This window comes from Musa acuminata, chromosome BXJ2-5, assembly GCF_036884655.1.
Source record: "Musa acuminata AAA Group cultivar baxijiao chromosome BXJ2-5, Cavendish_Baxijiao_AAA, whole genome shotgun sequence".
Lineage (NCBI taxonomy): Eukaryota > Viridiplantae > Streptophyta > Magnoliopsida > Zingiberales > Musaceae > Musa > Musa acuminata.
Genome location: NC_088342.1, coordinates 46,174,539 through 46,188,308, shown reverse-complemented (window position 1 = coordinate 46,188,308; position 13,770 = coordinate 46,174,539). Strand labels below are relative to the sequence as shown.

The window sequence follows — 13,770 nt, the reverse complement described above, 5'->3', positions numbered from 1 at the left end:
CATAGAACAGAAGTAAATCTAAGATACATTGCACATACATGATGAATCTGGGAACTGGTGTATTACATGTCATGAATCTCACAAGTTTTGAGGAATTAGGTTTCAGATTTAGATGTCATGAACTCAAGCCTCATAGCAGATGATATAGAAGATCATTGATGAAGACCAAAATGTAAAAACCATGTAATTAAAGGGAAAATATGTATATAGAAATTAAGTTTATTTACACAAAATGAAGAATATATATATATATATATATATATATATATATATATATAAAGTTTATTTACACAAAATGAGGAATATTAAAAGATTAAAAGTAAGAAGAATATTAGGGATGATATATATATATATATATATTCATAAAAAGAAGTGGCAAATCCCAACTCCCAACTAATAATAATCTCACCATAAATCATTTTGGTATAGTATATATTTCTCTCTAAATATCAAGATATTTCACTTATATCTCCTCCATTAGTATATAAAAAGTTTGGTTTAATCATTATCAACTATGATTATAAATAAATAATTTAATTTTAGATATATCTTTTATATATTTTTTTATTAAAAAATATATTGAATAAGATTGATCATAGTTTCATTTGGCACATTCAAAGGGCATTGATGTAATTGTATAGTTAGGGGTTTTCTATATATCGACCATGGCGTGGGCTTATCTGTGCTTCTCTTTCAGCGGTTCAGTGACCGATGGCGTTCCTTGTTTAGGGTTTTGGAGACGCACCAAGCGATGGTGGACTTAAGGCTTGTAGGGGTTATCTGAGATGTTCTCTTCCTCTGCTCCCCTTTCGCCTCCTCTCGATGGCTTCAGTTGCGCTCCCCGCCTTCAGTTCTCTCGCCACGGGGTCCTCTCCTCGTCTCGGCGCTCCTCCCTTTTCCGCTAAATCCAGGTCTTGTCTTCATCTTTCGAGACCTAATCATGGTAAGGATTTCACCTTTGTTGGCGCTTCCTCTCCGAAACCTTTCCTTTCTCGGGCACGAATAGGGTTTTCTTCTAGAATCGAGCGGCGATTTCTCGCGTTTGCTCCCCGAATCGGGGGCAGTGGGAACTCGGAAACTTCGCGGGTCGATGAGGAAGATGAGATGAGGGGGCAGAGCACGATGCCGGAGAGGTTTCGCCACCTTACAAAGGAAGCCCCCGATCGCCCAGTGAGGTGGCCATGGGTTGTTGGTATGTATACCTAATAATTTACAAGGTTGTAAGCACTAATTACTTGTCTAACAGTGCAGTGTTCGCCCAAGGAATATTCGGCATTCGGTTGCATGAGCTTTTGTAGTTTTAAAGATTTTTTGAGTACATAATGCAAACTAGTGTGTTTGTATCTTTGGGTTTTTATCGTACGATGTCACGTAACTATCTTATGCATTGTATTAATGACATTAAGTTGGGGGGTTGCCTCTTGTGTACTGTGAAATAAAGTGTTATTGTTTAACAGTAAAATTGATTTAGAACTGCACTTTATTTGTTGCCAAATTTAGTTCCAAAGGTTTGTTTTGAGTGATGGAAAAGATCAAAAGAATTAAGAATGCAAACATGAGCTTTTGGATTCAAGTTATTAAAACTAATAATTATCTTCCAAGAATCCTTGGTGAATCATTCTTCTTTAGAAATATCGGTAAAATTCTTGTTCCTGAGTACATTATCTTATTGTTAAATTGATAAAGTTTTGTTGGCGATGCAGTAAAAAACATGCTTTGCTTATTTTACCATTTATCTTATATTAATTTTCATATGCAGATAAATTATTACCTTTGTACTAGGTAATTTTTAATATTATTTTTGCTGTCTTATTGTTTCTTGCAGCACTTCTTTTTCTTGTTTATGCCTGGCGGACTGTATTATGGGAACTCACAAATTGGAAAAGGACAATGTTGGCGGTCATGCATTTCCTTGGTTATTTAGGCAAACTGATCCTAGCTGTTGTTTTCCACTATGTTGGTGATTTAATCACTGTGCTTATAAGATGCATTGAGTTCTGCCTCAATTCTGCAAGATATGCTTATGCCAGTGTTGTGGCATTTGCTCCTGTACCAGAGCTGATGAGGGTAATCTTGTTTGCTACAGCTGTATTAGCCATTGCTGAAGCCACAGTTCCAGACTCTGTAAACAGCCAATCACATCTGCTTACATTAGCAGGGTTTATTGGGTTTGGGGTGGTCAAGGACTTTGTTCCTGAGCTGCTCTTCTGGTTGTTCCTGTTTGGGTTGTCTTGTTACTCACGGTTTATTAGGAAAAAAGATTATATATCAGCGTTACTGCCATCTGCTGCTGTCTTAGCAGCTGTTGGTGAGCCATGGGTCAGAGGCCTAGTCATGGGTTCATACTTGGCTGTTGCTATTTTTCAGCATTCTAAGACATCAGAGGAACTCCCGAGTAGAAAATTTCCTGCTACTGGTAGAAGACTTCCAGAGCCTCTCCTGCTTGCGGCCATGGCTATTGGAGTTCATCTTGCTGCCAAATGGATCCGATATCGACACTTGACATGGATGATAGCTTGATTGTGTGTATTGGACATTGATTTTTGGAGCTTTGTAAGATTACAATATTCCTGAAATTAAAATTGATGTTATCTAAGATTTATTTTATTTTATTTAACTGATCAGAAATTAGTGCTACCCTGCAGCTAAATGGTATTATCCTATCAGAAATTCCTGTACCTTTTTACCCCTGATAATCTATCTTTGTTTATCTTAGTTCTTATGTAGTGGTCACAGGTACCTAATTCTTTTCTGCAACTTGTGCTTTGCTGCTCTTTGTTGAAATGATTCGAATTTCTGTATTTTAGGATTTGAATTACATGTTCTCATGCTGTAACAGGACATTCATTCAATTATCTATGTTGGACATTCTGTGATCATTAAATTTTACATACTGTTTTAATTTTAGTGCAGCTATTCTACACAGTGTCAGGCAAATAATCATATGTTTCCTTTTAGATGTCTGTCTTATCTAATATTTTCTCACATTTAAGGGCATTAACGTCATTGTACTTTCAACTAATAGTTCACTAATTTGGATGTTCTTTTATGTCTACTTTGTAGAGTTTTTGGTCTACCTTTTACTAGCATAATGTAAATGAAATCTTATTATCTGCAGAGATGAGACTATCATGGACATCATAAGTTTTCTCTCTCTCTCTCTCTCTCTCTCATATGTTCCTTTTCTTTCTTTTGATTTAACTCACATTTTTTTGTTGGACTGTCTATGAGTGTTTGCATTGTCATTATAAGAGATGAGACTATCATGGGCATCATAAGTTTATTCTCTCTCTCTCTCCTCCTGTTCTCATGTTCCTATTCTTTCTTTTAATTTAACTCACCAGTTTTTTGTTTGACTGTCTATGAGTTTTTGAGTTGTCCTCTTGCCAAGATATCATGGCAGTTGAGGCTAAAAAACACTCATAAAAAGGGTGTTGTCATCACCTACATCTCTTTTATACTATAGGGGATTGTAGTTGAAAAACAACACAAGATCTTTTGCAATTGCCTCTTTCTGCAAGTTCCATTTCGCATGTGTATTATATAAAAGCCATACTTGCTTACAGTTTGATTCTCTATCAAAGTGATTGTGGTTGAAGCTAAGTTAATTTTTTTTTCAGTATTTTCCATGCTCCTATTTATTTTCATGAAGGTTTCGGGACAAGGTCCTAATAATTGTTTATTTCCATTTGACCCTGGATAATATTTGTTTCTTTAGCTCTGACTTTTCCCGTGGCTTGCATGCAAAGGAATACTCCCTGAATTTTGTTGTAATTGATATGTTTGTCTTCTTGTATTGTGCATTTCTGTTGTCCCTTTGCGACCACTTTCTTTGTTACCAAGTTGGACACCAAACAGTAAACTCAGGTTCTATGATATCTCATATGAATGTGGATAAAATATTTAAGACTTGGCTATTGCTTTATTTTTCAGCACTCTTAAGGAATCAGAGGAACTTGTGAGCAGAAAATTTTTCTGCAACCGGTAACACTTCTAGTGCCTCTCTTGGTTGCTGGTGTGGCTATTAGAGTACATCTTACTGCCAAATGGGTACAAGGTTTAATTAGTGTGTATTGGGTACTGATCGTTGAAGCCTTGTAAGATTGCAATATTCCTGAAAGTATAATTGAGGTTTTTGTAGATATCTTTTCTTTTATTTATCTGATCAGAAATTTACATGTCATAATGCCACCCAGCAGCTATATGTTATAATCTTATCGGAAATTCCTGTACTTCTTTATCCCTAGAAATCTTTTTTGGTTCTTACTTTTGTATACCTATTAGTTTTCAGTCGCTTGTCTACTCTGCAGCACTTGTGAAAATGATTGTGGTTTTTGTTTTCAAGGAGTGAAAGCATAGTTCTACTTGCTGTAACAGGATATTCATTCAATGCCCATGTGGGACATGTTATCACTAATATTTACACTTATTTTTAGTGCAACTATGTTCTACTCATAGCATCAAGTAAACACTGACATGTTTCCTTTCAATTGTCTGTCTATTTAATATTTTCATAACATGCTTAAGGACACAAATGTGATTGTACCTTTAATTATAATTTACTAGTTTGGATTTTCTTTTTCTTCTGCTTGGTAGAATTATTTGGTCTAACCTTTAGCAACATAACATGAATGAGATCTTATTATCTGCAGGGATGAGACTATCATTGGCATCACAACTTTTCTCTCTCTCTATTGTTCCTTTTTTTTTTCTTTTGATTTAATTTGCTAGATTTTTGTAGATTGTCTAGGCAAAATATAAAGTGTATGATGCTGAATGTTTGAAGTGGAAAAACTTTGATTATTGTTTTCTTAAATCTGGGCTGCCTCATGCAGATCCTGACAGGGCACATCAACTATCTTTGTGATGCTTGCACCCACAACCGATAAAATGGCTTTTGGTGCTGAACAACCTGCATGCCGTGCCCTGGCTGGAAATCCATGCTTTTTTATGCTTGCTTACAGTTTGTTTCTGTAGCAGATTGGTTGTGCCTGAAATAAAATATTTTTTTCTTCATTATCTCCATGCTCCTTAAAGGTTTTGGGACGAGGCCCTATTTGTTTATTTCCATTCAATTCTGGCCAATATTTGTTTCTTTAGTTCCAATTTTGCAGTTGTTTATTATGCCAAGGAATGTTTCACTGAATTTTGTGAGAATTGATATGTTTATTATGAGAACTGCTATGTTTGCTATGTTTATTATGAGTGACCTTTTCCCTGTTTCTTGTCTTAAGCAAATATGTTTTGCAAGGTTGTAATTGGTTGTTCCACTTCTTGTTTGTATATAGGTGGTGGGAATTTACATCTGCATTTCTACTTGACAGTTGCCTTATTGGAATGCATGGAACCTTTCATCTGCGGCTCGTCAGCGTCAGGTACATCCCAATTGTTTCTATTATTATATCTTAGCTTTTTCCAAATTTTATTAAAGGATATCCCAATCCAGTTTATTCAAATCAGATAAATCCAAATTACCACAAAAGAGAAAACACTAGTTTAAATGTATCCGAACCTGATACAAATAGAAGCCCATGGAAGTGTTTGAATCTTAAGACAAGCTTGACATATACAGCAAGAAAAAGTGAAGAAAATTTGAGAGTGCAAAGAATGTTCACAGATCATTCAATACACCAATCAACAAACACATCAAGCTTTCAGGTTACTCAAGTAGAGCTCGATAAGCTTTTTCAATGTCTCAAAAACACTGGTGAAGGGGTCAAGTGCCACTGGTGCCTTTAACTCTAGATCTGGAAATTGATTCGTCAGAGCTGCCTTCATCCCGGACATTGACATCATCAAAGCTAATTGGCTATTGGACATTACTTCACAGTCCTGCGGAGTATCTTTTATCTTAGCAGGATCATACCCAAAACTTTCCAAGTATGTTTTGTACTTGTCAATGAATTCTGGTCCAGGATTTGGAGTCCTCGAGTAGATCTGGTTTAGGAACACCATCAAGTATTAGCATCCTTCAAAATGGTAATTATGTCAAGTCTTATTCAAACTTACGCATCATTAAAAATAAAAATAAAAAATTACAAAGCAAAGGAACTATCATATCTGTGCAAATTTGTACTCCAAAATACCTTAGTATCATACGGCTTACAACCGGATCAGAGTTTTCGTGTCATACCTGAATGAAGCTTCTGTCTTTAGCACCAGATACTAGAGAAAAATTATCATAGTCGGTTGCGATCACATCGTAAGGCTCCTTAGGTATGAACGGAAGTGTTGGAAAACGAAGGTAACATTTCTCTTTGATCATCTCTCGTCTCTCCAAATCAGTTTCAGCTTTTTCCATGCCCTCCTCAGAAAGACATTGGACCCTTCCCCTTATACCAGTGATGTAACCATCAGGGCCACCATGAACACAAAAGGTGTCTACTTGGATTGATGGGGTTTGAGCATCAAAGGTATATATTCCCTGAAATTATGAATCAATCTGCCATGAAATATTACGAGAATGCAGTATAAATTTACAATGCACTGTGGCATATACTTTCCATACCTGTGTGCAATGGCAGTCTTCCTGCCCCTGGCCAGCAAATCCACGTTTAAGTGAAGCCACTTCAAACCATCTTCCAGAATATCTCACTGGGTCAAAATTCTTGGCTGTCATGCCTCTCATCATCATCATCATCACATTCGCATTTCTCTCATCTGGCATTTCATCGAGTATTGAAGCAGGACCATTGTCAGTAGCAGCTGCAATCTGGCATAAACTCCCATGATGGGATGGTTCTGCAGCAACAACCTGGTCAGAAGAAACATTATGTCCTGCCATATTGGACTCTTTTAACTTTCGTTATCTTGATATCAAATCCTGCTTCATGCTATTCCACTTTTGCTTGTCAGTTAACATAGATATGTCCTTCAGGGACTTGGTTACCTGGGTTGAAGAGGAAATGAACATAATGGAAGCAGCAGCAAAGGATGACAAAACATGTCTAGCAATCACCTCCTCCCTAGATTTGGTCACCCATGATGAACATGTTATATATTTTTGTCCTTGAACACAGCTTCCCGACCTACAAATAGTAAATCAGTAGTGCTAAGCAGCCAACTCAAATAGGGTTCTGAACGATGAGAGAAGCAATAAAACCTGAAATCGGCTTGCTTAAACATGTTAAACATATCCCCTGGTAATTAATTCCATTCAAGTAGTAAACTAAAACAAGATAGAAGAAAATATGATGATGAACTAACTAGGTATTAAATCTCAAGTACCAAATCTTAAGTGCTGGGATGACATTTTGCTACAGCTTAGTGCTCCCAGGTTTTTTGAGACCTAGAACTGATTTGGAGAATTAACTTGGGCAAGAACAGAGATCCATATCTCAAAATTTATCATTTTGTCCTCTTAGATCACTCCCCCTGCCATCACTGAGTGAACCTTCTATCCATCCTGACCCCCCAGTCATTCCTGTCTCTCCATCAAGTTGTGAGGTTACTGGCTAAAAGTAGAATCAAGCTTAAAGAACGGCAATGACAGTGCTAAGCACATCTCTGGAGTTTAGACATTGGAACAATTCACATCCTCTAGGGTTAGTTCATCCCCAGCATTTTGACTTCAGAAATTAGATGCATTTCCATGTTGTTGGTTTGACCCATTTTTCAACTTCCATATCCACAAATGAACTGTAATCAACTTGAAACAGATCATACGAGAGTAGCAACACATTATTAGAGCTTTGGAGTAATATAATTCTCCCTCTTTTTGGAAAAAATATAACAATAAACTATACATTTCTTGTGAACTTGGCACATTGGTATCAGGGTTTCTGCCTTGATACCAGTGGAACATTAGATCTTTGATGGTGATGAAATCGATGATGCCTAAATCGACTTGAGATCGACTTAGGTGCATACTCCACAACTATTTATAGTCCAATAATAAGGGTAATATTTCTGTACAAAATATTTCTTAACTGCCCTTCTGGCCCAACATCCACGTGGCCTGATTATTGACCGGGTTTTACCCCCTCACGGCTGACTGTGTTGCCTTGTGTACTTATACTATCGCGTGTCGAGCTGCTATTGGTAGAGAAGGATTTCCCTATCAATCTCTAGAATAATTGATTTGCTATGGGCGATCCCATTACCCGACCTAACAAAACAAACCTGAATTCACCTTCGACACAGATCTAAAGTCCACATTTTTGTTGCTTTCAACCAAGAAATCCTTGTGTAACCCTATTCACAAGAATGGGACTTTGGCATTCTAGCGGACGATTTCCGCTCAACCTTGCGTCCCGTGTAGAAAACCCAAGGAAGAATTCGAAATCGCGTCAAAATCCTCTGCCATTCCGGTATGCAATGCATCTCCGAGTTCGGGGGATTCGAAGGTCCTCGAAATTTCGAGGCACAATGATTCGGAAAAAGCCGCGGAATCCACAAAGAATCACTACGACCAAGAAATGAGAGAACACATCGAATCTTCACAAAAGCGCAGCAAGAGATCGAGGATCTTCACGATCCAACATACCGAGAGGGTTGAGGAGGAGGAGGAGGATGTGGCGTCGGTGGTGGGCGGCGGAACTGCAGCGCCTGCAAGGGAACCATGGCCCTTCTCCGATGCCGTGGAGATTCTTCTTCTTCAGATAAGCGGAGGGCGATCGCTACCACTCTCTCTCTCAGTCGATGCATCGAGCGTCAACTAAGAGCGCCGTCACGACCAGTAACATTACGACACGTGGACTTGGAAACTAACCAACAGCGAGGGAGGAGTAGGATGGTTATCCTGCTACAAGGGCACAGTAGATGCTATCATGGGCTGTTCTGGATCATTCTGGGCCGGTAGTGATAGAGGAGTAGGATTGTTAGCCTGCGACGAGAGGACAGTAGATTGAGACTTCCGATAGTTACGGGGCCGTAATACGATTTGTCCAAAAATACGTTAGATATAAAAGTCCACTTTTCATATAGTCACATATAATTGATATCTTTTTTAGATGTTAATAATAATAATAATAATAATAATAATAATAATAATAATAATATCCAAAATAAATACATCCATCACCGTTCCCATCAAACTGAGAAATCAAGATCCAATCGACATCTGTACTTGATGAATCGTGCAGAGAACCTCTTTCTTGGCCTCTTCTACATGGCTCCATTCGTCCATTGCCAAATCATGGCTTTCCCCATCACTGACCTCTTCTTCCACGTGTAAACGCAATGACACCTAAACCATCTCAAATTAGTCTCCTTTTTTAGTACACCTCGTCATGCTTTTGTTGGCATTACGTGGGACTCCAATGCCATCAACAATAATAAGCCATGTTTAGGTAAATTATTGAACGCCTAATTATCATACGCATATAAGCCGCCAAGATTCTCGTGAGCTGAGATTAGATTTAATTGACCGCGGGTGTCGGTCAACTTACTTAATATAATACGTACAACAAAAATAGAATTTTCTGGTCAAAATAATTGAATTGTCATTATTAATGGAAAGGTTTAAATCCGACGGCGGAGATCGTGGGGTCGTCGATCTGGAAGCTTCGGCTGATGGATGGTGATGGCGTGCCGACGTCGTTGATGATGATGATGATGGGGAGGTGACGTCATAAAAGACATTTTGGCGACTCCGGTAAAATTGGTGAGTGCATGTTGCCGAGGCGACGAAGGGGGGCGTGGTGGAGCACGTGAGCTTAGCTGGCTGCGTTGACTCTTGACTATAAATACCCGCCCTGCCCCATTCACCCACTCCGCAAGCCCTGCGGAGGAGGCCAAGAAAAAACGATCGCTCTTTTGTTTGCTTCCCCTCTCCCTCTCTCGCCTCCTGTCCCCTGCGAGCTCCGATCCCGCCACCGATGGCAGCCAAGATTTACGTTGTGTAAGTGTTCGCTCTCACGATGCGTTGCTGTCGGTTCGCGTATCTGATTGATCCGTCATGTGTCTGATATTCTGCAAATTAGTGTCTGGGGAGGTTTGTTCTTGGATCTCAATCACGATGGTTCATTTTTCGCATTACGAACGGTTGTAGCGTGTTCATCTGATGGTGCACGCTGTAGAGATCTCGTTTGAAGATTTTGAATCGGGGGGGTATGGAAATCGCTGTTGAATCGTGCGATTTCCGTGGCTAATTTTCGATCTTGTTGCTTATTCTTGGTGAATCATTACAATGAGGGATTCCTCCTTTGGTCTTTCATTAGCGGTAGCCTTGATGGAATTCAATGTTGTGAAGACGTCGCTTAAATTAGAATCAGGGTTACAAAGTTGTGAACTTTTGAGCTTCCTGATTTGGTTGTATAGGATTAGGGTTCATGTGAATTCTTTTACTGTTTGGCTGCTTTTTATATGTTTTAGAATTTGCTTAATACCCCCAATAAAATATAACACATTATTATGGGATGAAGTGTGATGTAGTAGGTACATATTATTCTTTGCTTGTGTCAAGATCTCACCTCTCTTTTTTGCATAAGCAACTTGAAGAGACGGTAACTAGAATTATATCTGTTTGCGAAATACTTGTTTTTCCTCATTTAAATGCTCTCATTTTTCTTATCTGTGTTGAGTCTTGACACACAAACTCTCGCTTTCGTATTCCTCTTCTGGTGCAAGATGTGTTCTTTGGATCACATCTAAACTGTATATTTCGTGCACTGGTGTCTAACGAGTTAGGTGATTGGTGATGGGTGCTGTGACTTTCTACTCTTTGGAACTATTTTGTGCAGTCAATCTTTATATTAGTCACAATCACACTTTCCTTCCTATCCAAGGATAATATCTTTTCTCCTTTTCTCAATATGCTAATTGAAGTGGACTATTTTCTTATTGATATAAAACCTAGCTGTGTATGTGTTATTGGAAAGAAAATATTTGCCATAAATTGTAAAGTTCTATCTTATTATTATATCATGGTTTAGATTCGGCAGAAGTACAAGGTATTAACAGAAAAATGGAAATATATATTCCATAATATTACTCCATGTAACTTTTAATCAGCAGCTAATGGAAATATGTCTTTTTTCCCCTAAAGGTACTATTCCATGTATGGGCATGTTGCAAAGCTAGCAGAAGAAATAAAAAAAGGTGCCTCATCCATTGAAGGAGTTGAAGTGAAGCTTTGGCAGGTAAAGACCCATTGTTCTTTCGTTTACCAGAACACTTGTTGACTTTAAGCCAATATGTACTAAAACTCATTGTATCTTCAACTATTCGTTGATTTCTTTTAGAAAATTTAGGATATGATAAGCAATAACATCACAGTGTCTGCCACTGGATTTGTTTTGTCTATACTTTATCCTTTCGTTGACTTGGTAACTTGTCACTGGATTTATTTATTTTGTTTTGTCTATACTGATATCCCATTTGTGTCTCTAGATCTATCATTTATTAAATGTTATCCTTTTTCAATTTGAACTTGTAAGTTTGAACAAAATATGTATATGTTTATTTTTGTTTAATCTGTGGTCTATTATATGGTCTTTCTAATTTATTTATTCTGATCAAAAACTTTTTTTCTATGGAAATACTCTTGTGTTTGTGAGGGAGAAACTTGAAGCTCTGGTAGCTGCTAACTGCTAAGGCTTCACCAAATTGTTAGAGCTATTTTGAAATAATTTAATTTTTTATCAATTAAATGTTGGTTGAGCTATGTAAATAAAGTAAAATTATATTGTTGTGGTCACAATTCATCAAAATATGAAGACAGAATGATGAGTTATTCTAGCCAAACAGGTTCCTGAGACTCTTCCTGAAGAAGTTCTTGGCAAGATGGGAGCACCTCCCAAGAGTGATGCACCAATTATTACACCAGATGATCTTGCTGAGGCAGATGGGATTCTCTTTGGCTTCCCAACAAGATTTGGTATGATGGCAGCACAGTTCAAAGCTTTCCTTGATGCAACTGGAGGTCTCTGGAGGACACAGGCTCTAGCTGGTAAACCTGCAGGAATCTTCTATAGCACTGGATCCCAAGGCGGTGGTCAAGAGACTACTCCGTAAGCTCTTTTGCTTTAATATTTACATCATTGACATAAAGAACTTCTATGCAGCCGGGAATTTTGTGGTCACCCTTCATCGTCAGTCTCAAAATATAAAATCCTTAAAAGTTATCCGATGACACATCTGAGTTTAGCATATTTTTGCACCAAGATAATCCATGCCTGTTTCTAACAACACATCTAATCATTTTTTACTGTAAAGGTATCTGGAAAGACTTAGCGATAGCAGCAGATTTATGTTGGGTGGCAACTGGATACTTTAGATTTTGCAATACAATGGAAATATGTTTCTTTTTGTATGAATTGTTATACATATATAACATATAACTCAGATGGGAACCGTTGGGTATATTCCTAGTCTATTTGACTGAAAAAAAATTTCCCTACCCTTTGTCCTGCAGTTTGACAGCCATAACTCAGCTGGTTCATCATGGAATGATCTTTGTCCCAATTGGCTACACCTTCGGTGCAGGAATGTTTGAGATGGAGAAGGTGAAGGGCGGCAGCCCATATGGTGCAGGCACATATGCTGGAGATGGTTCAAGGTTCCCATCTGAGCTTGAGATGCAGCAGGCTTTCCACCAAGGCAAGTACTTTGCCGGCATTGCCAAGAAGTTCAAGAGTTCCTCCTGATCATCTTGCATCTCCTCCATATAGAATAACTGTCATTGGTCTGATGAATAATGAATTGGCATTTGTTGACTTTTCTATGGCATTGAGCCTCCTTTATGTATTCTCTGGTACAACAGTGTTTTATGAACATGTCATATATATGATTGCATACCTTGGTGTTATATGTTGCTTTTCTTTGCCTCTCTTACTAAAACAGTAATTGTCATGTTCTCCATGATTTACATAAATATACTTGGAATGTAATAATCTCTTATTTTCTTCCACATCTGATGCCTCGAGCCATTGATGCACTTTTTCTCATGAGATTCGACATGTATTCATGGTATCATTCAGAGCATTAGTCATGCTTGATTAAGAAGCGAGACAATGAAGAAATCTCTCCACAGCTGTTACTGGATGTGGGTGAATTGTGCATTCCCTGGAATCTTGTTCTGGATTTATTCCTTGTCCAACACGGGCAATGAAGGCAACAAAACATTGAATCTCTCCTTTAAATATCACGACATCGCAAGAGGAGCCCACACCCTCCTTCTGCAGTCGTGACAGAGACATGACCCGTGGGCTCCTGCTCATCTCGATCTCTCAGAAGGTGACAATAAGGCCCACCTCCTCTTTCCCATTCGTCAGAAACGTCCACTACGGGCAACCTGATACCTCCTCCCTTCAGGAAGGCCCGTATGCCCGCGACGGCAAAAAGTATCGATCCCGATGACTGAAGCGAGGCAAAAAGTACTTCCTGCTTAGTCCTGACGAGCAGTGCCTCCACAACTATCTTTCCTGATGCCACTCTCATAGAAGCCTAACCAGTCATCAACGTTAACGAGCCCCCGACGACGAAGGGGCACCCTGACCCATCGTTAGCTTTACACCACTGGTCGCTCAAGTGTAAGGATAATGAAATCAATTACCTCGTTAGCTTTACCCTGACCCATCGTTAGCTTTACACCACTGGTTTGCTGCTTGTGTAGGGATCTCAGCAAAGCTAAGGCGTATCTCGGGATGACACTAAATCAATCTCAGCGAGCAAGCAGGACATCGAGATTGTGCTAGCCAGGTCTATTTCCCACTCAGATCGTCTATGTGACTCTTGTTGAATCTCGAAATTTGATAATAAAATCAATTGATGAATTTATGATTAATGAGTGTTTGAGAAAAGTAGTGCAGGATTAACTTTGATCATAAA

The 13,770-nt window shown here is 38.6% G+C and overlaps 3 protein-coding genes and 1 non-coding gene across 4 annotated transcripts; 3 read left to right on the top strand and 1 right to left on the bottom strand.

The window, feature by feature from the left end:
• Positions 1-694: 694 nt before the first annotated feature.
• On the top strand, positions 695-2,596 carry LOC135613052 (uncharacterized). The gene is made up of 2 exons (XM_065109996.1): positions 695-1,192; positions 1,826-2,596. Exons 1-2 carry the CDS (start codon positions 823-825, stop codon positions 2,518-2,520), a joined length of 1,065 nt encoding a protein of 354 aa, XP_064966068.1. The 5' UTR covers positions 695-822; the 3' UTR covers positions 2,521-2,596.
• Positions 2,597-3,388: 792 nt separating this feature from the next.
• On the top strand, positions 3,389-3,497 carry LOC135613301 (small nucleolar RNA snoR97). The gene has a single exon (XR_010487283.1). It is a non-coding gene; the product is annotated as a small nucleolar RNA snoR97 (small nucleolar RNA).
• Positions 3,498-5,471: 1,974 nt separating this feature from the next.
• LOC103986331 (chloroplastic lipocalin) lies at positions 5,472-8,646 on the bottom strand. The gene is made up of 5 exons (XM_009404309.3): positions 8,486-8,646; positions 6,890-7,028; positions 6,509-6,754; positions 6,134-6,424; positions 5,472-5,937 (listed from the first exon to the last, which is right to left on the bottom strand). Exons 1-5 carry the CDS (start codon positions 8,644-8,646, stop codon positions 5,647-5,649), a joined length of 1,128 nt encoding a protein of 375 aa, XP_009402584.2. The 3' UTR covers positions 5,472-5,646.
• A 1,065-nt stretch (positions 8,647-9,711) lies between these two features.
• Positions 9,712-12,748, top strand: LOC103986332 (NAD(P)H dehydrogenase (quinone) FQR1-like). The gene is made up of 4 exons (XM_009404310.3): positions 9,712-9,841; positions 10,988-11,081; positions 11,689-11,951; positions 12,356-12,748. The coding sequence occupies exons 1-4, from the start codon at positions 9,819-9,821 to the stop codon at positions 12,585-12,587; spliced, it is 612 nt and encodes a 203-aa protein (XP_009402585.2). The 5' UTR covers positions 9,712-9,818; the 3' UTR covers positions 12,588-12,748.
• Positions 12,749-13,770: the final 1,022 nt, after the last annotated feature.